Source organism: Telopea speciosissima, chromosome 1 (assembly GCF_018873765.1).
Source record: "Telopea speciosissima isolate NSW1024214 ecotype Mountain lineage chromosome 1, Tspe_v1, whole genome shotgun sequence".
Taxonomy (NCBI): domain Eukaryota; kingdom Viridiplantae; phylum Streptophyta; class Magnoliopsida; order Proteales; family Proteaceae; genus Telopea; species Telopea speciosissima.
The window spans coordinates 46959312-46971681 of record NC_057916.1 but is presented as its reverse complement, the minus strand read 5'-3'; the positions used below and the strand labels follow the sequence as shown (position 1 = coordinate 46971681).

The following is a 12370-nucleotide window of genomic DNA, read 5'->3' as shown; positions in this document are numbered from 1 at the left end:
TTTAATAAATTATTTAATACTTATTACTTTTTGAGTTTAAAAAACTATTGAGAGAAGAAAAGAGTATGGAAAGGAGGAAGGCCCTTGAAAGTGGAAAATAGGCATTTTGAAAATATATAAAGGTCATGTGGCTTGACTGGCTAACTAAAGTAACACCATTTGTGTTGAGTCACCCCAAACATAACATATGAAATGTTAGGAAGCCTAGGCAGGAAAAGCTTTGAAACTGCTCACATTATAGATTAAGTAATAATAACTGAATCACTTTAATCAAGTAATATGGTCAGTAACAGAGTAGTTCACAAACAAATCATGAATATTACTACTCTGGGATCTAGCCAGAATCTGAAACTCCAGTGTCCATATCACAAGAAAGCCTTAATACTATCAGTTCATTTACCAAGATCATATACTTTATTAGAAGGCGAACAGCAACTCAACAAAAAACCTCACAAACCCGTAATATGTACCTTCCTGGGTGAAAATTTTGTACTCCCAAATCTTCATCCCAGAGAAATATGTAATCATAAATGGAGACAACATCTGGATGTAGAAAACGCTTAGCAAACCACCTGGATTAATAAAGAGAAAAAAGGCATGGTAGATCAGATCATTACATTTGTAAGAAACTAGGCTGGCAAGATCATAGAGCCATATCGCTGCACACCCTCCCCCCTACCCTGTTGTCAGATGCGACCTAACATTTAATGGATTTACCTAAGAAATGTATCTGACTGCATGATCATAAGCAACAATTGCCTATGCTTAATTGTTCCTCTTAACTTTTCAGGCTAGTGACCCTCTGAGGCAGCATTAGTTTTCATATTCCACTTGCCAGTTCAGAATTAGGGGTTGGAAAAAAAATTTTCTTCTGGGTGTAAGTGGGAAGTGGCGCACGATAGGTTCTGGTGGCGCACGGTAGGGTTTTGGAGTTTTCGATCGTGCTTCTGCCATGGTGGGTCCTCCTTCTCGGGAGGAGCACCCTCCTGATCCTCTCCATCGTGGGGGCTTCACGGGAGGGAGTGTGCCTTCGTTTGCTGAGGTGGCTTCTCGAAGTCCTGCGCCTGCTGCTGCAGTTGGTTCTCGAGTGGAGATTGCCGTTAAGAAGCCATCGACTTTTTACGGGGAACGTGCAGTTTTTTTCTCCAGCGAGGAGGTGGCCCTCTCGGCGCAGGCTTTCGCGTCCTCCCTTATCGCTAAATGCAGCTATGGGAGACCATCACTTCTGACAATCAAATCTTTCCTCCAGAAGAGCCTGTACGTGCAGGGGGAAGTGGTGGTTTCGTCGCTGGACCGGAGGCATGTTCTCTTACGGTTTTCGACTCAGGCAGATTTCGTCAAGGTGTGGCTCAAGGAGCAGGTTTTCATACAGAGCTTCCTCTTTCGTTTTATGAAATGGTCCCCTGATTTTATCTCTGGCTGGGAGTAGCCGTTTGCCCCGGTTTGGGTGTCCCTGCCGGGACTGCCGGTTAATTTTTACCAGGGGAATTATTTGGTTTCGATTGCTGGTGCGATTGGACGATTCCTGAAGGTGGACGGAGCCACAGCGAATGTTACCCGCACGGTTGAAGCCAGATTTTGCATCGAAGTGGATCTCAGGAGTGTTTTGCCATCGAAAATTTGGGTAGGTTGTGGCTTTGAGGGGTTTTTCCAGAAGGTCGTGTATGAGAGAAGACCGTCGTACTGTGGTGTTTGCTCAAAACTGGGCCACGTGAAGGAGGTTTGCAGGTCGAACAAGGAGGCGCACGGGGTTTGTGTTAATGCTGCTCCGCCTGGCGCCCAGGGAAAGGAGGCTGCCGCTGGCCGGAATGTTCAGGGGGGCAAGGGGCCTTTACCCGGTGGTGCTCCAGGTAACAGAGATGGTAATGGGGTCTTTATGCCGACAGGGGAGGGTTCCTCGCGGGCCGCCGTTGCGAGTGGGAGCCCTGCTGCCCAAGGGCTGCAGGCCTCTCGACGAAGGGGTCGGTGGAGGTCGTCGGGGCATGTTGTGGTGAGAAAAGAGGCTGGGAAGACTGCAGTTTTGGCTGCAAAGGAGGCTCAGGCTAAGCAGGGCGGTTCGGGTGACCTGGGCGAGGGGGCGAGGCCCCCACAGCAGGCTGTGAATGTGCTTGGTGTTGGGGAGCAGGTTATGGAAGACGGAGAATGTTCGCCGGCTGGGGAGCAGGTGCAGGCCACCTGTGGCAGGGAGATGGTTCGCTTTGGGGCTGCAGGGCAGGAACACAATAGGGGAATTGTTGCGGTGGGCAAGAGGGAGGCACTGGAGCCGATCACTGAGGAAGGTTCGCAGTCAGTTGGTGACGATTCAGCTGGTTTCTTTGAGAACCTGTTGGGTGTTGGTCTGGCTAAGGATGATGGCGACGTGGATTCCGTGGTAGAAGGCCCCCTTAGCCGCGATGCTTTGCTACAGAGCTTTAAGTCCTTCCACACGGCTATAGAGGGGCGGATTCGCAAAACCCTTGAGAGGCTAAGGGAGGAGAATGCTGAACCAGTAGCACCTGGGAAGGGAAGGAGACATTCGGCTCGGGTTTCATTCCTCAGTGCTGCGCATGTGTACAAGAGGAAGAAAATACAGAAGGGGAAAAGGGGGAGACCAGCCAAGGAGGGCCCTACCAGGCGTATCACAAGGTCGATGAGATCAATGGAGGTGCCTTTGCTTTTGACTCAATGAGTTGCTTGTTTTGGAATGCACAAGGCCTTGGAAATAAGCCAACTACTAGGCGCTTGAAGACCTTAATTAACCTGCATAAGGTAGACGTTGTAGCAATTGCCGAGCCAAAGGCACTGCAGTTGAAGGCAAGGCTGATCCTGAGACGGCTTGGGTTGGACTCAGTGTTCACAGGGGAGCGGATTTGGGTGTCTTGGAGATCTTCGCTGCAAATCTCGGTGTTGGAGGAGCACCATCAGTTTGTGACCTTGCAGTGTGTGGGTGCTTGTGCGGGAACGATGGTGTTCACCTTTGTCCATGGGCTCTGTTCAATGGTGGAGAGGAGGGATGTGTGGGAGAGGCTGGAACGGTTTTCAAGCTCGAATACCTTCCCTTGGGCGGTAGGAGGGGACTTCAATGCTGTGCTCTCCCCGTCCGAGAAGATTGGGGGTAGCCCCGCGTGCTCGTTGTCTATGGCTGAGTTTGGGGATTTTGTGAGTGGAGCGGGGCTTCTGGACGCAGGCTATGTGAGCAGTGCCTTTACCTGGACCAACAATCGGGCGGGTGCGGCCCGGGTTTTGGCGAGGCTGGATAGGTTCTTGGTGAATGCGGCTTGGACAGGGGTTTTTTCAATGTTTGAGGTGGCGCATCTAAATAGAACGTGCTCAGACCATGCCCCCATTTGGTTTTCTTTCTCAGTCGATGGCCCGAGGAGTTGGGCTCCTTTCAAATTTCAGCAAATGTGGCTAAGGGATCCAGGTTTTGTAGATTTCGTCAGACGTAGCTGGGATGAACCGATGGTTGGCTCAGGGCTTTTCGTGCTTTACTGTAAACTGAAGCGGCTTCGGGCAACACTACGAAAATGGAGCAAGGAGGTTTTTGGCAATATCCCTTAGAAAGTCAGGGATGCGTAGGACTCGGTTAGCAAGGCAGAGGTGGATTATGATAGTTGCCCCGGTGAGGCATCCAGGGTCGTCGTGGCAGAGGCGAGGAGTCTCGAAGAGATGCTGCTGCGGGAGGAGATTTTTTGGAAGCAAAAATCCAGGATCACTTGGCTGTGGGGAGGGGGACAGGAACACAATTTTTTCATGCCACGGTCCAGGTCAGAAGGAGGCAAACCAGGGTTGACAAAATCAAGGGGCTTGATGGTGTCTGGATAGAAGACTCTGAAGGGGTTCAGGCGGAGGCGGTGCGTCACTTTTCGGAACTGTTTACGTCCCAGGGGTGCGTGGTGGATGAGGAGCTGCTCTCGCTTCTCCCACTTGCTGTGTCTGATGCTGACAATGCTGCTCTTCTTTTGATGCCCACTCTGGAGGAGGTTAGGGTGGCGGTACATGCCTTGTCCTGTGACAGTGCGCCAGGTCCGGATGGCTTCTCGGGGCATTTTTTCACTTCTTGTTGGGAGGTGGTGTGCCAGGATGTTTGGGCAGCGGTAGAGGATTTTTTCGGAGGTGGTGTACTTCCCCGAAGGTACACCTCGGCAAATCTGGTGTTAATCCCTAAGAGGACAACCCTGAAGTGATGGCTGATCTTCGCCCCATCAGCTTATGCAACTTCTCTTGCAAGATTATAGCCAAGATCCTGGTGTCAAGGTTGGCTGGCTTGCCCAGGAGTTGTGGAGGAGGAGCAAGGAGCTTTCGTCCAGGGCAGGTGCATACATGACAACATTTCTATTGTTCAGGAGGTAACCCAGGACTTGAATCGCAAGACAAGAGGGGCCAAGGTGATACTAAAGCTTGATATGGCCAAAGCATATGATAGGCTCGAGTGGAGCTTTCTCTGGCAGGTCCTCTCCAGGCTCGGCTTCAATGAGGGGTGGATTGGACTGGTTAGGATGACTTTGGAGAATTGTTGGTTCTCCATTGTGATGGGTGGCGGACAGTCAGGTTTCTTCAAGTCCACTAGAGGAGTTAGGCAAAGGGACCCCTTATCGCCAGCCCTTTTCATTCTGGCCGAGGAGGTGCTAAGCAGGGGTCTTAAAAATCTTTTTACATCAGGCCACGCCTCTTATTTCAAGCTTCCAAGAGGGTGCCCAGGGGTCTCACACAGCCTCTTTGCAGATGACACCATTGTGCTCACTAGGGGCCTAAAGGGCTCACTCAAACAGATTATGGGATTTATTAGCAGGTATGAGGGGTACTCGGGGCAGCTTATAAATAGACAAAAAAGTTGCTTTGTGGTGGGTGACAGGACCACGATTGCAAGGTCCCACATGATAGGGACGGTGACAGGCTATACCAGGAAGACCCTGCCTATCACTTATCTGGGTGCGCCACTGTACTGTGGGAGGCTGAAGATCAGTTTCTTTGATGAGATGGTTGGAAAGATCAGGAACAGGGTGGCGGGCTGGAAGGGAAGGCTCCTGTCTGTAGGGGGCCGGCTCACCCTCTTAAAGCATGTTCTCACATCCATTCCGATCCATGTACTTGCTACGCTGGATCCTCCTAAGGCTGTTCTCCAAAAGCTTTATGGTATTTTTGCAGATTTTTTGTGGGGAAACTCAGAGTGGGGGAAGCGGAGGCACTGGGTTTGCTGGCATAAGATATGCAAGCCACTTAAGGAGGGAGGACTGGGGGTGAGGCTATTGGAGGATGTGGGCCTTGCTCTCAGGTTTAAAGGGCTCTGGAGAGTGCTCTCGGAAAAGTCCATCTGGTGTGATTTTTTCAGGGCAAAGTTCTTTAGGAATGACCATGTGGTGCTGGCTGGTGAGCCAAGGGCTGGTTCAAGGTCTTGGAGAAGCACTTTAGCCTTCAAGGGGTTTCTGCTTGAAAGATCTAGATGGCTGATTGGGGCGGGCCAGGACTTCTTCTGGCTGGACAATTGGTCTGGTGCAGGAGCTCTTATTGACCATGTAGACAATGGCTTGCAGGTCGACGTGGACTTGATGGTGAAGGATGCTCTTGATAAGAATGGGGCTTGGAAACAGGGTCTTCTGGAGTTGATTGACTCATCTGCAGCCAGGGAGTGCATCACTCGTGGCATCTATGCACTTTCCGATAGGGAGGATGCTCTGGTTTGGATCCCTGCTGCGAATGGCGTGTTCACCACTAGGTCAGCATGGGAAGAAGTGAGAAGCACGTCCCCGGAGGTTAGTTATGCTAGATGGATTTGGAACCAAGCTGTCCCTCCTAAGATAGTTTTTTCTTATGGCAGTTGTTTAATGGGAAGATTCCCACAGATGACACACTTATGTCAGTGGGCATTCCTCTTGCTTCAAAGTGTACTTGTTGTAGATACCCCAGGAGGGAGACCACGGACCACTGCCTAGTGTTTGGAGGAACGGCCGCCAGAGTGTGGGTTTTTTTCTCTAGGCTGTTCGACATTGCTTATGTGCCATCTCAGGGGGTTCGTGGTCGGATTCAGCTGTGGCAGGGGACAGCTAGCTTTAAAAGTGCCAATGCTTTCTTAACAGGAGTTGTCCCGTCACTAATTGTCTGGGAGCTTTGGAAAGAAAGAAATAGTAGAAGACATGGTGAAAGGAAGCGCACGGCAGCCACAGTGGTTGAGTGCATCAGAACTTGGGTGAAAGATATCCCTTTACCAGCCAAGATGGGTCGGCAAGATGGGTCGGCTAGGAGCGGTCTGATCTTACAGTACTTTGGCATAGAGACTCCGAAGGTAAAGCTTGCTAGGCCCATTCCGGTTACCTAGTGTCCTGCACCCAATACAGTTAAGTTGAATGTTGATGGAGCCTGTAGGGGAAACCCGGGCCCGGGGGGAGGTGGAGGAGTAATAAGGGATAGGAATGGTGAGGTGCTGGCAGCTTTCTCTAACTTCTACGGTGAGTGTACAAACGCTACTACGGAGTTGCGAGCCCTAAGGGATGGACTGGCCCTCTGTGGGGAATTGGGGCTCAATGGCTTTGTGGTCAACTCGGACTCGGTTGCCACGGTTGCAATGGTAACTAAGGGTCGGTGTGACCTTTGGAAGGGCTGGTACTGGTTCCGCGACATTATGACTTTGTTGTCTGCCAGCCGAGGAGAAGTGTCCTTTGCGTACCGGGAAAGCAACAGAGCTGCGGACTGGCTGGCTAAGCTACCTTGTGAAGCTAAGAGGTCAAGCACTTTCCAGCAGAATACTCTCCCTGCAGGGGAGCTTCAGGTGCTGCTTAGAGAGGACAGGTCTGGTATGCCGGTCCTAAGACACAGACACTAGTTTTAGATTTTCCCTTGTATAGTTGGGTGGTTGGAGAGGATCGAGTGGTAGAGTTTTCCCTTTGGGTTGGGGTAAGGCGGCATGTCCCCCCCTTGTATTCTTTCATTATTTATTTGATTATCAATAAAGCTCTAGGGGCCGGTCCGGGTCCCAGGTAATAATCGGGTTTAAAAAAAAAAAGGTTCAGAATTAGGGGAACAAAAAATGAAAATGACAGTCTGATTTCTATTATTTGACCAATTAAACCTTTAGGAGATTCCCCCCCCCCCCGGGAACCCTTTTGGAGACGCCATATTTCAAATCAGAGCCACAGATCCCCCCTCCTGCCAAGATTGTGTACCATTTGCAGCACTAGCTGGTTATTCTAGATTTCCTCCAAAAATACATCTGTTATTCATCACTGCCCTGGAACATGCCATATTCAGCTACAGCGCATCAAGCCAATGCCTACTTGAGGCCTAGACAACTGACCAGCCTAAGGGTTTCTAGGCGATACCAGCCTAGGAAGGTAACTAAGGGTTGCAAAGGCTCCATGCCACCTAGGCCATTAGCCAGGTCACTGTGTATGTGTTTTAGCATTTTTCTGCAGTTTTACTACCCAACAAAAATGGAACTTAAAACAACAATGTTGCAGACCTACCATTTTGTTTGGTGTAGAGCAACTATATGAATGACCTCGTTGTTCCATGCTAGATCCCGCCAACCATCAACATTACCATCATAGTGAAACAGCATAACAGTAATATTTTCTGATAAGAACTGAAATTCAAAGAAATTAGACAGGAAGGGCTCAACTGCAAGCTATATAAAAATAAAAAAATAAAAAACTATACCTTTTGAGCAATGGTGTCAACATTTTGTTTCTGTTTGATTCCTGCTGGAATTGCCAGTAAGCTCCGAAAACTAGGAATATTAACCTGGAAAATGGACGGAATCATGCATCACTAATAGATATAATTTATTTAGTGTTCCAATGAGTAAAACATCGCTAAAATAACATCTAGGACATAGAAGAATATGCAAGGTAAGTGAAATTAAATCTTTTTATGGTGGGGGGGAGAGGGTAATTAAGGTAATGATCTTATCAATATAGGAAGAGTAGTACAAATGTTCAAAAACCACATAAAGATTCATGGTGCCTGCTTTCCAGAGAATATAAGTCCCCTTATCAGAAAAGAATCATCCTAAATCAACCAAAAGGACGCTAGAATAATGTATCATAAAAAATATATATACCACATAAAGTCCATTAGTTTCTAGAATAGAAGACCAAGAGGACAAAGGCTTCTGATTTACCCACCAATTATCATAAAGCATCTTTTTTTTCAAAGATGCAAAAGCTTCTTTCTTCAATAAGCTCTGAAACAGCACAAGGAAGCATGTTCAAAGTATCTGATCATTGCAGGCAAGCGCCTCGATATGTAAAAAATGATTAGATCCAATACAATATGAGTGAGCCATTAGACCTTCTCGGTAAAACAGATCAAACTGATTATTATCAAAATTATTCGAACTGTTTCAAAGACGCAACATGTAGTGCCAAAACAACCTCAGAGTAGGCACAGACAAATTGTACATGTTCACAGGATGGAATAGGTAGGTGGAGGCGCTTCTCCACCTTCTTCTGTCCAAAAAAAAAAAGAATAGGTAGGTTAAAATTGTTCTTCATTTGACTTAAAAAAGATGTTGGTGATGACCCATTTCTAAAACTATGACGAGCAACAATCAAAATATTGTCCCAAAAATGATCCTCTTGAAAACAGGTAAGATGGGAGGGAACATGCTGGCTTTAAATAAACTAGAACTGATATGAAATAATACCAGGCAATGCAACACAGAAAAATTACACAGAAGACTGAATGCCTGTCTCCCATATATGGCCCAGGAACCAATGATCCAAAGTCTGATTATGAGGAAAGATGTTCTATTGAATTGTTCAATGAATGGTTATGGCAGGTCCAGCTCATGCAGGCCAAGGTGGCTGACTATCCAAATGTTCCAACACATTGGTTGTAAAGGATATAATCAAATTCCCGGTCAATCAAGTGCCACCTGAATTGGTGTGGCCACACCTTGTGCAATGTCCTTATAGCATTCCTTGATTAAAGCTTGTTTAGCAACTGAAATCCACTATAAAGTGGGAAAGTTTTTCATCAAAGACATCCCCCACATCATTTGTCAAGCTAAAACCTTATTTCACCAACATACATACTTCAAGACATATCAAGCTGTTGATCTGACCTGCAACTTTGTGTCACTTGCCCAATAAGCGTTTTCGATATTGCTGCTGTCCCGTCCAACATAAAGCACTGCAGATACTTACCTTCGGTCTCCACTACATGAATTATTGGGCAAAGTATCAATCCCTATAGCCATTCTCCGGGGAGCAATAAAATATCCCAAAAGTCCACGACTCTCAACTCCATTGATACACCTAAATTGACCTTGTGCTAGGCCTCTCTATTCCACACCACCACATGATCAGGTTTCCTACCTTCCCACTGTAGGAAGCCTCTTTCTGAATTTTCTGACTGCAAAACTACTGCAGTTACAAAATAGTATAGAAATTAGGAAATGGAACAGAAGGTTAAAGAGAACTCCACCAACAAGGACCAACTTGTGACTTGGGATAAGGACCCTATTTCCTCCTAGCCTAAGGGAGCTTCTCTTGATAGACCACATAGATGTAGCAGTACACATCATACAGCAATGCATTTCAGAATCCATGGACCTATTATTCAGTGGTTTGTGCCCAAACGTCATTCAGCTGACAAATTTAACAATCCAAATTTATAAATTCTTTCGGACAGGAAAAAAAAATGCTCAGAGTCAGAGAGATAGAGATAGAATAATGTAGAATAATGTATCCAACAAATTAAAGTTTCAATAACAGATCCTACAATTCCAGCCACTGAAAAACTTGCAGTCGATTAAGATCAGAAGTCTACCTTTGACCTGGAGTGACTTGTCAACCATAAAGGCTTCAACTCCAAATCTGAGTTTGCTTGAATGATACCACGAGGTAAATAGTCCATACTTGCAGAAGCCAGTTCGGCGTCCTAAATTAGAGACTTATTAGAAAAATAATGAAGTTGAAATGCGAAATTACATGGACATTCCACCATGCATATTGAAAGAAATCACTTCAACAAGTTTTGGGGGAAATGAGAACATGAGCAGTTGTTAATCGACAACAGGGACTAAGAAGGTTGCATTATTTCTTTCAGAAGAGCTCGAAACAAGAAAAGGTACAAATAAAAATTGTAACAAATTTGACAAGAAAGGTGGACCAATTAAGATTATTACCTTGACTGTGCCAAAGGGGTGAAATCTATCTTCTGTCTGACAGTTTCAGAGAATTCCATCAGCAAGCTCACCAAAACAAAAAAATATATATATACAGCCATTAGTCTAAGTTTAAGATATCTTATTAAGTACAAAGAAGTTGAAGCTGGAGGATATTTAAGGTATCTATTGGACAAATGCCAGGATGGTCTACAACAGAATATAATGCATGGCAAATGAGCAAGTGCCCACCACACAAGAGATTCCTCATTCTTTCTTCCCGTTTTTTTTCAGGGTTGGTGGAGGGGAGGGGGGGGGGGGGGAGAGGGAGGGCGATCATCTCTCCAGCCAACCACATTTGCCATTAACAAACTATCCTGAAAGTTCGCCCAAAAGAATCTTACATTTCCCCATGTTAGGAGTAATAATAATCACAGGATCGGTAGTATTCATCTACCTGTGCATGTAGATACTGATAATTAGTGGTTCTATACACAATAAACAACATAACTGCGCACAAAATTGCCATAAAAGGCAGCCGTTTCATCTTAAACCCATGTGTTCCCTGCATTCAAACCCATTATACATATAGTAATATTAGAAACCAAAAGACCCATCACATATGAAGGACGAGGGGAATATTAAAAAACATATTTTTACCTCGTCAAAAGAGACATTTCTGCTTCTTGACAGCCATCTCCAAGGTTTTATAGCCCTCATAGGCAACCACAGTTTCTACTTCTTCTCAAGCATTCTGTGATAAAGCATGCAAAAGCAGTAACAAAATCAGCAATATTCTTGGCAGTTTAGAGAGTGATTGTAATCACAGGGGTAGTGGAGCCCAGTAACCATATTCAGCAACCCTTTGAAAACGAAACTAGAAAAAATGAAAAATTAGTAAGAACCCATATACTATTTTCATGAACAAACCATTTGCTAATACATAATCCCAAATGGCTTAAAACATGCAAAAAAAAATGATCCAGCTTAAGCTAAGAAATCGAAAGCGAAAGCTCATTGAATGGGTTTACCATCCAACCGAAATGCACTACACATAAGGGGAAGGGGAAAAGAAGGGCGGGGGAAGTTGAGTAGAAAAAAGTATTGTAGTGCTAAGTACCGAAAGCCTCATCTATTCATATTCGAACGCATATAAAAATGAAAAGGAATATCGAATGCACTAAAAGGTAAATACACAGTGGAATAACTATTCAAAAGAAAAAAAATAAATAAATAAACATTTCCTTTTTCTCTCAGTAACAGAACGGAACGGGACAGGCTAAACTGCCGGACGATTTCAATGCATTATGCAAGATGGACGATTGACTTCTTAAATCTAAATGTAGGAACAAACATGAGAGAAAAATCAAAGTTGATTTTACCTTTTCTAATTTGGAGTTGGATTAGGAAATGTCGAGTGCAATTTGAGAAATCCCCGCCAGAAGGAAAACTAATTGTCTTCGCTCTTGAAAAATAAATATTCTCCTTCCCCTTTCTTTTGGGAGGATTAAACAAACTTTCAGGAATTCTCTCGAAACAAAATCCCTTGCACAGATAAAATTTTGTTTCTGACGATTAAGAAATTGAAGGAAAGAGAATAGCGATCCGAGTTGGAACTGCTTTAGTTTTACTTTTATCCCACCCTAAAATTAAAGCAGTAACTTTTAACTGACGAACAGAACGATTTATTAACTTCCCTGATGCGCTAACATAAATCTTTTCTTGTTTCAGATGCAACAAGTGATGGAAACAAACAAAGTCCACACGTATAAATTTCTTTGTAGCTCAATCTCTATTCTCTATTACAAATACGGAAACCTTCCGAGGAGCCAAAACCAGGATCTGTTTATGAATGATATCCAGTCAAACAACGAACGAACGACCTCGGGAGGAGAGAAAAAAACTAGAAGATCCCCGAAGTTTCAAAATTTGAATCACTAGCTTCCTTCCTTCCTTTCGTGAAACAAAATAGCTGAACACAATATCATAGAGGAATCCCGTTCAGAACTGTTTATCCTCAGAGGCAGGCCTTTCAAAAAGATTAATGCGATTTTCGCCTCCTTCCCCAGATTCGATCTTGGTCTCCAAAAGAGTAAGAAAGAAAACCAGGGCAGGAGGTAGAGGAAGAGACGAATAGGAGAGGAGCTGAATAAGAAGAGAAGAAACAGAGAGCGAAAATGAGGGAAGAAATTTTTTTTTCGGCGCTTCATCTACGATGGCTTTTGACGTATACAGATGTCAGTCTCTATAAATACATTTGAAATGCCCGTGTTTTTGACAAAATCA

General features: G+C 45.3%; 1 protein-coding gene across 2 annotated transcripts in view; it reads right to left on the bottom strand.

Moving 5' to 3' along the window:
* The window catches only part of LOC122648643, a 93835-nt gene extending 82206 nt beyond the window's left edge, over positions 1–11629 (bottom strand). For both annotated transcript variants that reach the window (XM_043841857.1, XM_043841858.1), the window contains exons 1-8: positions 11467–11629; positions 10745–10838; positions 10542–10649; positions 10106–10141; positions 9748–9858; positions 7633–7716; positions 7440–7558; positions 471–572 (exon numbers count right to left, since the gene is read on the bottom strand). In XM_043841857.1, the coding sequence (XP_043697792.1) occupies positions 471–572; positions 7440–7558; positions 7633–7716; positions 9748–9858; positions 10106–10141; positions 10542–10649; positions 10745–10804 (620 nt within the window). In that variant the 5' untranslated portion in view covers positions 10805–10838; positions 11467–11629. The remainder of the gene's footprint in view (positions 1–470; positions 573–7439; positions 7559–7632; positions 7717–9747; positions 9859–10105; positions 10142–10541; positions 10650–10744; positions 10839–11466) is intronic.
* Between the last annotated feature and the right edge of the window lie 741 nt (positions 11630–12370).